Source organism: Nicotiana attenuata, chromosome 6, assembly GCF_001879085.1.
Source record: "Nicotiana attenuata strain UT chromosome 6, NIATTr2, whole genome shotgun sequence".
Classification (NCBI taxonomy): Eukaryota; Viridiplantae; Streptophyta; class Magnoliopsida; order Solanales; family Solanaceae; genus Nicotiana; species Nicotiana attenuata.
In genome coordinates, this window is record NC_031994.1 from 93,813,516 (window position 1) to 93,826,260 (window position 12,745).

Consider the following 12,745-nt stretch of genomic DNA (forward strand, 5'->3'; position numbering starts at 1 on the left):
TATTTTTACCGGACTTTTTTTTAGTTTCTGCCCGCCTTGAACTTACTCTTTCATCTTTCCGAGGCTAAGTAATGGTATCTTCTTCTCTCTGCAACTTTGTACTATATCTATTATAAACATCATTCCAAATTGTTGCAGGGAATTCTCATAAGCTTTCTTTGAGTCTTCTTGTGGCTTCAGAGCTTTTTTCATTCAGATTACTGGCAAAGGCCATAGCCGCCCAGTTATTAGGTACGCGTGGCAACATCATCCTTTCACGCTGGAATCTGTCTACGAATTCTCTAAGCAGCTCCGTATCTCCTTGTTTTATTTTAAAAATGTCCTCCATTCTTTTTTCAACTTTTTGAGCTCCCGAGTGTGCTTTGATAAATGAATCTGCAAGCTCAGCAAAAGTATCAATAGAAATTTTTAGCTAAAAGAGAATACCATGTTAACGCTCCCTTCATTGAGTGTTTCTCCAAATTTTTTGACCAACACTGATTCAATTTCTTGCTTGGTCAAATCGTTGCCCTTTACACCAGTTGTAAATGCAATCACATGATCCCGTGGGTCAGTTGTTCCATCGTACTTCGGGATATCAGGCATCTTGAATTTCTTTGGAATTGGTAAAGGATCGGCACTTGGCTTCCAAGGTTGTTGAGAGTATTTTTCCATATCTATCCCCTTGATTACGGGCGGTACTCCAGGTATTTGCTCTATGCGATCGCTCTGTTCCTTGAGCTGTTTCTGCAGAGTTAGTACTAAACTTTGTAAATAATTAACTGGGTTACCTGACCCTCCATCACGAGATTCGCTGGAAGTTCCTCCGCTGCCTGAGTTAACGAGTCCCGAGCGCGGGTTCTCTATGGTCAGGGTGTTGTTTGGAGGTGGAGTTGGTGGTACGGTTGGCAACCTACTAACAAAAGCTTGAAGAGCGTTGTTGACCTGTTCTGCAATTGATTGTTTCGATGCTGCATCGATATCTTGATCGTCCCCATGCTGGTCAATCATATGCGATTCAGATCTGTCAGGCGTCCCTTCGCGAGACTGTCGAGGAGAGTTTCGTGGTGAGGAGATTGGAGTTCCATCTCCTTGTTGATTTTGCTGATTCAACTATTGTTGTTGATTTTGTTGGTTGTTGTCGTTAACGTTCGATATGATTGTTTTGACAAAATAACTGATTTAGAAAGTAAAAGATTATCAGATTCCCGGTAACAGAACCAATTTGTTCAACCCGAAAACTGGAATTTCGGTCAAAGCGAATTTTTAGAACTCGGGTTACTGATAATCAAATAAAGAAATAATTGTATAGTAAGAAAGGAAAATTAGACTGTGAAATAGTCGAGTAAGCAAATTAAAGCAATGTAATCAAGTATATTCCAATAATCATCAGTGTGTTTATACAAATGTTATTTCTCTCCCTTTTATAGCTATTTCCAAGTACAACGTTTCTTTTCTCTCATAATAGAGTCATTATGAGCATTTAATGACATTAATAAGACGTTATAATTGGCAATCGTAACTGTTTCGTGAAGATTCTATAACGTTGCCTATCATTTGCGCTCATTAATTGAAGATTTTACGAATCTGTACTTTCTGCTGACTTGATTCATTCCACCGGTGCCTCTTCAAATTATCAAGAGGCCCGAGTGACCGTTCTTTCTTGCCTTCATGGCACTTCGCTCGTACCTGTTAAGACTCGCGTCTCTTTAAGTACTCTTTGTCAGCTATCACTCTTATAATATTCCACGTGTCTTGACATGTCAGCCACATAATTAATTCCAAGTGTAATATCGATTTTTCCCCAATACACAAGTAAAATAGCGATTAGCTGAATTCTTATATTATTACTTGAAGCGTTAAATAGTTTTTTTTTAAATTCTAATATTGAGTCTTCTCGAACGTTTTATGTACTTTTTCTTTACGTAGTTCTTAAAAATCTAATATTAATAAGTTGATGTTGATGTATGAATTTATGCTGTAATTTGAACAGCATTGTTTTCTGTTGTACGTTATATTCATGAGTTGTTTAATTTGTACATTGAATAATGACTAGAGGGAGCAACTCCAGACCCACCATGTTGATATGGATGAAACGTACATTGAATATAATTAGCTAAGAAGGGTCCTGTCTATTTCAAATGAAAAATAAAATAAAACAAGAAAGAAGAAAATAAAAAGAAAAAATAGCACACCAAGAGTATCGTCTACGTCCCGATCAATAAAGATGGATGAAAATAGAGATCAGAGTTTTAATTCCATAAAGACAAAAAATAATATTTGATGATTTCTTCTTATCTTCTTAAGCTTTAGATAAAATTAGTCGGCATTGATGCTAGTTAGAAATGGCTACTATAAAAAGAAAAACTTAAATTAGTTACGAATTTCATCGTTAATATGTCGCTAAATACTCGTAGCTAACATAATTTTTTGATAATTTATCGCTAATCCGCTGCTAAATAAGATTAGCGACAAATTTTCCTGTTTAGCTATAAAATTTGTCTGTCTCTAATTTTTATTTTTTAGTAACGAGAAATACTTAAAATAATAATAAATTGCGCATAAACTAACTCGAACATCCACCCTTATTTTTAAAAAATAGGGAAAATCAAATAAAGATAAAAGATGAGAAGTCTTGTATAAATTCTCCATCAAGGAGTGAGTTGACTAAAAACATTTTGAGTAGCAAATATCATGTGGAGCAAAAAGCATTAAGAAATGTGGGGTTATTTATTTCATATACCACCAATACTTAGTTTTATTCTTGTCCATAAACCTTTATTTGGAGGCAAACGGCATCTCTTTGTGGGCACCCAAATTCTTCTCTAAATCAAATCCCATATGATTGTATACACAATATTCGTCTCATCTCATCTCATCTAATAATTGAGAGAGAACCTATATTTTACAATTAAATATATACAAAACTTACAATTTGCACGTGTTCATTCCACCTTGAAACAAAATAATAACTATACTTTTTTTTTCTTTCTTATTATTCTTTTTAAACGAATCAGAGCGACAAAGGACTGAAGCTCAATGGATACTTACAATACCCCATCGCATATTAAGTTGTCTGCAAAAGATATTCTACCAGCCGCTCAATGGAAATTGTAGTTCAATGCGGTCACTGCGGCTGTTCCGCCGCGATGACTTAGCCGACGACACGTGCCCCTACTGCGGGTTGGCAAGAGGACAACAGTACATGCATTGCTTCTAACCCGGATTTTGACTTAGAGGCATTCATTTATAATCCAGCACACGGTAGCTTCGTGCCACTGGCTTTTCAGCCAAGCGCAATGACCGATTGTGTGAATCAACCGTTTCTCTCGTACTAGGTTAAATTACTATTGCAATACTGTTATCAGTAGAGTAAAACTATAATTTTGTTGATCTTTTGAGTTTTTGAAAATTTTGAGATTCTTAGGTTTAAGCCATGATCAATATCCCATATTCACAAGCATAAGAGAATGGGTTGTTAGGACTGTAATTTATGAATATTAAAACATATGACTAAAAGGTTATAATTTAACTAGATGATTCATAGCAATACTAATTGATGTTTGTTGGAATATTAGGTGTAAGATATAAGAAAATTAAGCACTTTAAGGTTTTACGTTTAACCTCAAAACTAAGAAGCAAAGCTCTTTTATCTGCATATATATCCACAAAATATGATTTTATGCTACTGTTTAATGGAGCAAATGATCTCTTATATATCCACTTATAATATATAATACTCCCTCCATTCCAGTTTATGTGACCCTATTTCCTTTTTGGTCCGTTCAAAAAAGAATGATCCCTTTCTAAATTTGGAAATAATTTAGCTTAAATTCCAATTCTACCCTTAATAAGAAGCTTTTATAGCCACACAAATGTTCTAGACCCCATTTTGACTTGTTTAGGACCACAAATTCAAAAAGTCTTCATTTTTTCTTAAACTCCGTGTCCAATCAAACAGGTTCACATAAATTGGAATGGATGAAGTAATATAAATAGAAAAAAATGACCAAATAAAAACAATAGAGACGTGCAAAGCACAAATCTAAGACATCTTAGCTTTATGAGTTAAAAGAGGTCTGAATTGACGATAGGCCATCTTTTAAAATACCAATACGGCAAATACCAAAGAGCAGATTCAGCAGAAATTGAAATTAGGGCAATTTTCAGTGACGCCCCTTAAAGTTTTTACTTATACACTTACATCCCTTTGGGGGAAATTAACTTTGGGAACTTTCGGTTTGAACTCATCAAAATTCTTTCTAGAGCTAGCAGTCCTCCGCCCTGCTTAGCCGCGAATGGCATAAATATTTGTCCAATATTTCGAATGTGCACCACACAAAGGGCTCATTTGGTACGAGGGAATGGATAATTAATCCCGTAATTAAATCTGAGAAGAGTTTATCCCACATTCAGTTGGGAGAAAATCGTGGTATAACTAATCCCGGAATTAGTTATCCCGCGATTGTAGTATTATTTTGATCCCTATGGGAGGGTGAGATAACTTGTTTCCCAACCAAATGACTCCTTAAGATATCGTTAGTATTGGACTAACGAAGGAAAGGACTTCCTGTGGGCGCAAGGGTCTATTGTTGGTTGAGAGAGAGAGAGTGCGTGTGTATGTGCACGTGAGAGAGAGAGAGAGCGCGCGCTCAATATCAACGCAATTATACGCAATGAAGCAGTCACATTAACATGATCCTCAAATAAAAAGCTTAGGTTACCTCCCCTTGTGGTTGTCAGTGACATGCAATGCCACAATATTTAACAGCTATTCAGTAAAACGACAACAGGCTGAGATATGTAGTAGTAAAACCAAAAGTCATGTTAAAACAGTCATTTCTTTTAAGGGAAAGAAGACTACTAGATATTATCATCAGACATAAAAAATATGCAGACAAATCTACAGAAGGGAACAAAGACTATAGTCAATCAGAGAGCAAAGATGAAGTAAAACAGATGAAAACAAAAGTCAGTCAACAGAACCAAAGTTGTTAGACTCTATCAGGAACTAAGTTTATAATGCTGGTACCGCTAATGCAGCAACTCTATGCTGCCAAAGGTACTATACAATGTAGCATGTCTATTTTACACTAGCCAACCTGAACTAGATTGGAACTGAGCTGTAGTTGTTGTATTCTCTCACTACCAAAAAGATGCTAAATAATGCAAAGAAAGGTAAAAAAACATACTCTGTTTTAGTTTCTGTAATTCTCTCTTTTTTATCTGATATCTGCCTAAAAGTATCTGCTTTTGTTAGCTTTTACTGTAAAAATTCCCTTGAAGTCTTCATAAGTAGAAAGTCAGTCCTAACCCTTCGACAAAGACAGAGGAGGGAACTCATCTTCATTCTTAAGGCGCAATGAATATTCTGCAGCCCTGAAAGCAAAATTAGATTGGCTTAATTATCGTATGATAACAAACAAAGACTACACTGCTACTCCACAGTCCAAAAATAGTAAAACAGGAACTTCTCGTACCTTTCTTGTTTGCTACATACAGATTCTGGAAGCTGCACCTTTTGCGGGACACTTGGAATCAGGAGCACGTCATGAGAAGTGCATGAAAGCGCATCTTCAGAAAGATTCCCCAGAGATCCAAACTCAATTGTACATGATGAATGCGAGAAATCATTGGCATGAAAATCTTTGAGGAGCTTATCAGATTCGCTAGCTACAGAAAACTTTCCACCACCTTGAACAGAAGATTGCATAGCTGAAATCTCTTCTGTACACTTTTCTGAACGATTTGCATCGGAAAGAGCAGGAACCCACTTATTACTATGAGTGCCACTATGCATATGCAACTGACCATGATTTCTTGGTGCCTTAATCCTAGTCCTTCCTTTACACCGTATCTCCTGGAAAGAATAATTCTGCAAGACACCAAAGTATGAGTCTTCATAAGGGGGTTGCTTTTCAAATCTTAATGACATGGTCAGATATTCCTGAAAGGAAAAAGGGGGGTGATACAAAAAAGGCATCTAGCTTACAAAAAGGGAGACTTATCTGAATAAACTGAGATATAATAAAGATGGGAAATAAAGAACTGCACAGACTGTAAGAGCAAACTACCGAATTCGGGAAGTAGGTGCCAATTCCTTGTGCTGTTTCTTTCTTCTCAGAACCTAAAGTAGCAGTAGATGGTAGAGAATTATTAGGACGGTGAACGGCTGGTCCTACAAGCATACCATTCACATTTGTTTGCCAAAATGAGTTCTGTCTAAGAGGCATCGATTGCCGCACAGTATCCCAAAAGTGCTTGTTCTGACATTGAGATGGTGATGATGGAGTTGGACTATTGAGTACGGGTGCTGACAGAGCAAAACCATAGCAACACTGGCCATAGAGCAAACTCCGTATATGGCAGTCATAGTCCCCACTTAAGTCCACCAAAGGATTCAAAGCTTCAACATCTCCGGCTGTGCTTGCCAAGTCCCTTTCCGCTATATCAAGAGATAAACTTTCTAGAATACTGGTCTTTGGACTCGAGATTACTGAACCACCAGACCAGACGCTCTCGCTATAATCTGTACCTGATTGGTATATGCTGCTGCACTCCAGAGCGCACTCTCTGGTTTCTACCCACAAACCAGAATCAGATAGGTCACTTTGGCACAGATTCTCAGGCCCAGAGTTTCCATTTTCAACACATGATTTATTGAAATGAAACGGAGGAGCATGGTAATGCTTCCTTGAAAGAAAATTCATGGAGTTTCCATTAAAACAACAGTCATATGTTCCATTTGCAACATCAAGATTTAGAGGATCAGAAGCTGAATGATCACTTGCATCAGTAGATAGACAGAATCCTGACAATGCTGCATCATCTGGAAAGGAGCCACTTTCTGATACCAGATCTGAAGAAACTCCATTCATCAAGTTACTCGACAACTCATTTGATATTGATTTAAATACCTTTTTCAGACTATCATTCTCAAAATCACAATCGGATGATTTCAGAAGCATTCTATTGTCAGCATATGATTCAGCAGGGGATAATGAAGAACATGTGTCTTCATCACCAAATATTAGGCCGGAATCTTGTAAATCAGCCAAAAGATTGTGTCTACGCCTCTCAATAGTGTTTGCGAAGAACTTCTTGATCTCATCGGCAACTCTATCAGATGGTAACGAAAGAATGTTCCCAAGCTTGCGAGCCCCATACCTAAAAGCTCTTTGTATTCGGCAGAAACTACCTGGAGGGAATCAAAGCATAACTTACACATGAGATAAAGTAACACACACCACCTAAACACCAACTCGAAGCACCAAAAGCATGCTCTTTCCCGAAATAACATGACAAGCACATATTCTTTTTCCAAAATTTCTCTTGTACAGTCATAATAACTCTTAAATGACTTTATCTACTCTTCTGTAGGCAATCATAAAACATATCGCTCATATCTAACTAGAGGTGGTACTAGTTGTTAAGCCAATAGAACTGCATGGTCACTTAGCAACATTTTAGTACTTTTGGTTGCTATGGGAAAAACAGAATGCAAAGATAAATATAAAGACCTAGCTGAAAGCATCCAAAGCAAATTTGGTAATAATCTCTTTTGTGGCCAAAACAACAGAATCAGATCATTAGGCTCCTATTCCTCATATACTCTTTGAGTCACCAAAGTACCAGAGAAGGGAAACAAAAAAACAAAGAAACAAAAGGACGCTGCATTTCCTATGTGATAATCTTGTAAACCACATAAAGAAATCATTTAAGTTGTACCTCTGTTGACACTACGGCCAAGGTTGTTATTTTCCTTCAAGGGGTCAACTATATTTAGATACTTTTGTTGAAATACTCGTGTGTCCCCCTCAAGACCCCTGGATGGAACTGAGAACATTTCCACACAGTTCCTTAGAAACTCTTCACTAAGCAACAGATTGTTGCTTATATGATCTGGCATCTCAACTGCAGACAGAAAAGGGGCGACCGTGAGCAAAAATTCAAAATGAAGAAAGATCAAATCTTCACTCATCTGAATCATTTCCACCCCCCCACCCCCACCCCCNTTAAACCCGTGCTTCCTCGCATCATCATGTAGGACATTTATGAGGATCGATATTTCATCATCTGTCCATTTATCAGCAGAGAGAGAGAGAGAGAGAGAGAGAGAGAGAGAGAAATCTCTTTGAAAGCTCACGCATGACTGCCAAAAAGTAATCTATACAAGGCTGTAGACATCGGAAAGTGATTGCAGGCAACACCAAAGATGAAAGGAAGGGCATTGCCTACCTAATATGTCAGGAGATGATTTGCATACTGGACCATTCAAACTGATACAATAGTTGTCCCAATCAAATTTGCTGTAGTAATCCAAAAATCTATAGAGAACCTAAAAGCAAGCATAAACAGGATATCCAATAAACTTATGCACAAAGCATCATGCACAAAGTCAAAATGCACCAAAACAAGTAATTACCGCTAGTGGACCATTTAACGAAGAATGGAACAGATGGAATATAAATAAGACCAGTGTTTCCAAAGCATATGTGGAAATCAGACCATGATGTGCACCAAGAATACGACTTTCATAATAGCACCAAGCCTTTATCAAAATAATGCTACGTTTGAAGAGATGATTTTTCCCAACAAGGCGATCTACCTGCGATCAAGAAACAAAGAAGCCAACAAGAAGAAAAATCAGCTGCTCATTGCCTCGATCAGCATGAAAACAGAAGAATAAAAAATATCAACTGAAATAAAACGGGAGATATTTGGTTCTCCAAGTTTTTGCAGGGAATAGAAGGATAATTAGCAAAAACTCCAGACAGTTTAAAAAGACATTAAGCTGACAGGACAAATAAACAACTAAAGGCTATCAGATATTTTTGTTTAGAAAGCAAAAACATAGTTCATTTTAAGCACAAATTGGATAGTACTGCAGAAAGGAAGGATATATGGATGTCAGCACCCACCATTTTCCAGTTACAGATGCTTCAGCTTAACCAAGACATGCTAAAATTTTGCACATAATAGTCTACGTAACAAAAAATAAAGCACAATGGCAATCTTACATTGACACCTGCAACCAAGCACCTATAATATAATGATAAGAATTTGATTGTTAACAGTCAACGTTGTAAATTACCTGCTCAAGGAAACAAAGTGTGCAAAGTCCTCCTAACTGATTAAAGGATATATCTATCACAGTATTTTGTACAAGACATTTCACCAGCTTAACCTGCCATGAGAAATTCCAAACTTCTCAATACTAAACAGATAAAAAATTATCAGTTAAGCATAAAAATAGTGAACTACTATTGATAGCCAAACCAATAGACAGTATTACAGACTCTACAAAACAACCTTCAAATACAATAAACATTCTTCAAGCAACTAAAAGCACAAGCCTCCCCCCACCCCTAAAAATTACTAGGCTGGAAAAAAAAAACTTTGCTTATGCTCAACTATCCTTAGGCTGCAGGATATCAAAATAAAAACTCTTCGAACTATTTGAAACAGCAAAGAACAGTGAAATACTTCATCCAATTCAGTTCGTTTTACAGATTCTGAAGGTTTGAATACACTTGTCATTATTAGTCAGGAAAGAACCTCAGCATCAATAAATTGGGTATCCTTGACATCATACTCAGCATCTTCTTTTTGCTCTTCTTCCTGCAGAACAGCAAGAACATCACGGCCCAATGTTTCTTCTGCAATAGAACTGCTAAAAACAGTCAAATCAATGTCACCATCAGGAAGGTAGGTCTTCAGTGGCACTGATCCATATGGGAAGACCTGTATGACAAACAAGTACCATCAGTAAAACTCAATTAAGATAATGAAACGCAAGATATAACTTACAAACTATTTCAGTTTAAGGTCTGAAACAACACCATTCAAGCTTCATCAGTTAGTAAACTTGAACAGAAATCACATAGTTCAAGCACAACATGTGATCTTATATAAGCTTAGCTTTCAAGTTCAAGCACACCAGACTAGGCAATATTGAAGCTGATGCAGCTAAGGTAGCAGGACGTAATTTAAAGAGAAAAAGATGTTCAACCATTCTGTGAACAAATAAAGCAAGAGAAGACTTGAATACTTCAAATGTATAGACTTACTCAATTTAGCGGCTGGAACGATCAGATTCATTATTGACTAAGCTATGCATCTAATAGCATTTGGCTTATGAAAATGTAGAATTCCTAAGAACTTAGAAAAGAAAAGATAAAAAATGAGTCATGCATTTCAGTTCAAGTCATATGTGTTTGATTAAAAGCAGAAATTAGCTTCCTGAAGTTGAATTGATCGAAGTACAAAGAATGCTTTTAAAAAAAAAAAAAGGCAGCCCGGTGCACTAAGCTCCCGCTATGCGCAGGGCCCGGGGAAGGGCCGGACCACAAGGGTCTATTGTACAAAGAATGCTTAAAGGAACAAAAATCACTTGACATAAAATGAAAGAAAGTAGATACAAAAGTGAATATTGCCAGCCCCTCCCATAAAGAAACAGCTTACTGCTATTTATTACTACTAGCTCTCTAGATCAACTACTAAAACATCACTTCTAACGCAGTGCGATAGGTCAAGACCTGGTGCTCTTAGCCAAAAAGTGTTTACACTTTTATAAGTGAAAATTATTACAATGCAATTCAAAGTAGTTACACTATTTGTAGTAATCATGACAATGAAACCTTTAACTACCATTCTTCTTCTTCTAACTTGATTTACCGAAAGTACATGAACTTAAGTAAGGAGTAAAGCTGCCAGAACCAAATTTTGGGCTTAACACTACAATCGACAATAGTACTTGTAATAATTCTAGAACTGAGGGGATTCCCTCGAGGTTGAAGAGCTGGAGAAAACCTTGGGAACCAAGGTTCCAATCCTAGCAAAGTGGACACTAAGTAAATTCTTCTCATCTGCCTAAACACGGTGACTCGGTACCTGTGCTGGTGAGAGACAGCAGATACCTGGTGGATTAGTCAAGGTCGGCACAAGTTGACAAAAACACCAATAACACCTCAGCCCCATACAGGCTGGGATCGACTATATGAATCCTCATTTATTTCTTTAAGCTCAACTCATATCATTATCATATCAAATACAAAAAGGTGGCACATAAGTTGACGCAAACACCATTGTTATTAAAAGATAAAAGCTTTTAATACTTTATTAGAACTGTAGCAATTATGCTAAAAAGAAGAAAAAGAAAATCTTCATTCATACCATCATAAGATTGGTAGAATATAATCTGAGATTGTAAACAACATTAAATCGACCCTTATCTGTTCAGCCGATATGAAGAAAACATCAAATAAAAGGTAAAAATGTCATTTTCTGACCTCCTGCAGGTTGACCAAGCCCCTACCCCACCCCCACAAGCACACCCACATTATTTTCAAAAAGATGGTATCAATAGAAAGCTAAAAAGGTTGAACCCAAGGGTGTTGCGAGTGGTCAATGGAGTGGGAGGAGAACCATGAAGTCTCAGATTCAAACCTTGCGCAAGGAAAAAAAACACTTAGGTGGTGACGCGGAGTTACTCTAACTCGATAGAATAGTAGAGGTGCGCGCAAGCTGGTACGGACACCACCATCAAAAAAATAGAAAGCATAACAAGTCGTGATAGAACATTGAGATAGCAATGGAACAAAAAATCTATAGATACGGGAAAGGCCTCGCGAAGAAAAATTATGAGATATCACTTAAAATTAGCTGCATAAAATTTAAGTTGTACAGATAACCTAGACATTCAAAATTCACCTCGCATCCAAGAGAGAATTTGATGAGTCTCTGGACGTAATCAATAACGTCTTTCCTCTTTTCCTCAGTGTCAAGTGTTGGATGAACACAATTCACCACTTCTTCTGTAGCTTCTTCAGCAACAGCCCAACAATTCTCAGTAACTGTTAAAGGATCAGAACTCAAAAAACTCCAACCGTTCTCCATTTCAACCCGGTTTCCGTTTCCACAAGAACCCATAACAGAAAAAAAAAATCCGATTATACCCAAGCAAAACGTAGGGTTTTAGAGGTCATTGACGACATGGAATGTTCTAGACAAAGTGAGAAAAAAAAGGGGTAATGTGGAAAAGGTGCTATATATAGAATTTTTTTGTATGTTTTGGATATCTGTAATCTGCTTTGTATTGTATTAATATCAACCCAATATCAAAGAAGAAGGAAAAAATGGAACGTAAAATTCGGGAGAAGGAGACAATACTCAATTGCCCCCACCTCCCCCTTTGTATCTCTCTGTTGTTGTTTTCTTCCTCAAAATCAAAAACTTCCTTCTGCCTGCAACTACGTGTATATTTCGTATATAGGGACGTATACGTATACGTATATTTTTTGGGCTTTTTCGTTGGGAAATTCTGTTATTGTGTCAGACAATCACGTCTGCCGCCGGGGTGAAGGTTGCGGCGCAACCCGACGCCGCGAAAGAGGGTGGCGCAATTGTTCAAATGCCGTTATTGGAAAACTATATCATAACTTATGTAATTTTGTCACTTCAATTTTGGACTCGAAGTCTATATATATTTATGTGTCAAAAATAATTATAATACTCACATTTTTCAATTTAATATCCATTGACTTGCATCAATTATTTAGGGTTGTTTGGTTGGGAAGCAAGTTATTTCATGATTAATTATCTCAGAATTAGTTATTCTAGGATTAGTTATCTTACCCTATAAAAATTTTACAATCTCGGGATAACTAATTCCATGATTAGTTACACCACGATGAGATAATTATCCCAACCAAACATGGGATAAACTTATCTCAATTTAATCCCGGGATTAATTATCTCTTATCCC

At 37.0% G+C, this 12,745-nt stretch overlaps 1 protein-coding gene across 2 annotated transcripts; it reads right to left on the reverse strand.

Annotated features, from left to right (window-relative positions):
* Positions 4,912 to 12,438, reverse strand: LOC109227495. 2 transcript variants are annotated; one of them, XM_019392684.1, is made up of 9 exons: positions 11,692 to 12,438; positions 9,538 to 9,723; positions 9,074 to 9,166; positions 8,405 to 8,587; positions 8,218 to 8,317; positions 7,708 to 7,893; positions 6,054 to 7,177; positions 5,460 to 5,854; positions 4,912 to 5,358 (listed from the first exon to the last, which is right to left on the reverse strand). In XM_019392684.1, exons 1-9 carry the CDS (start codon positions 11,908 to 11,910, stop codon positions 5,289 to 5,291), a joined length of 2,556 nt encoding a protein of 851 aa, XP_019248229.1. In that variant the 5' UTR covers positions 11,911 to 12,438; the 3' UTR covers positions 4,912 to 5,288. The 2 variants fall into 2 exon arrangements, with proteins under 2 accessions (XP_019248229.1, XP_019248230.1); XM_019392685.1 differs by lacking the exon at positions 11,692 to 12,438 and having other exon boundaries at positions 9,466 to 9,557.

Excerpts from the sequence above, each read along its gene's own strand:
- LOC109227495 (XM_019392684.1), bottom strand. The coding sequence starts at position 11,910 with ATGGGTTCTTGTGGAAACGGAAACCGGGTTGAAATGGAGAACGGTTGG. Across the intron at positions 8,588-9,073 it reads CACTTTGTTTCCTTGAGCAG|GTAGATCGCCTTGTTGGGAA; the intron begins GTAATTTACAAC and ends TCTTGATCGCAG. Across the intron at positions 5,359-5,459 it reads GTATGTAGCAAACAAGAAAG|GGCTGCAGAATATTCATTGC; the intron begins GTACGAGAAGTT and ends TTTTGCTTTCAG.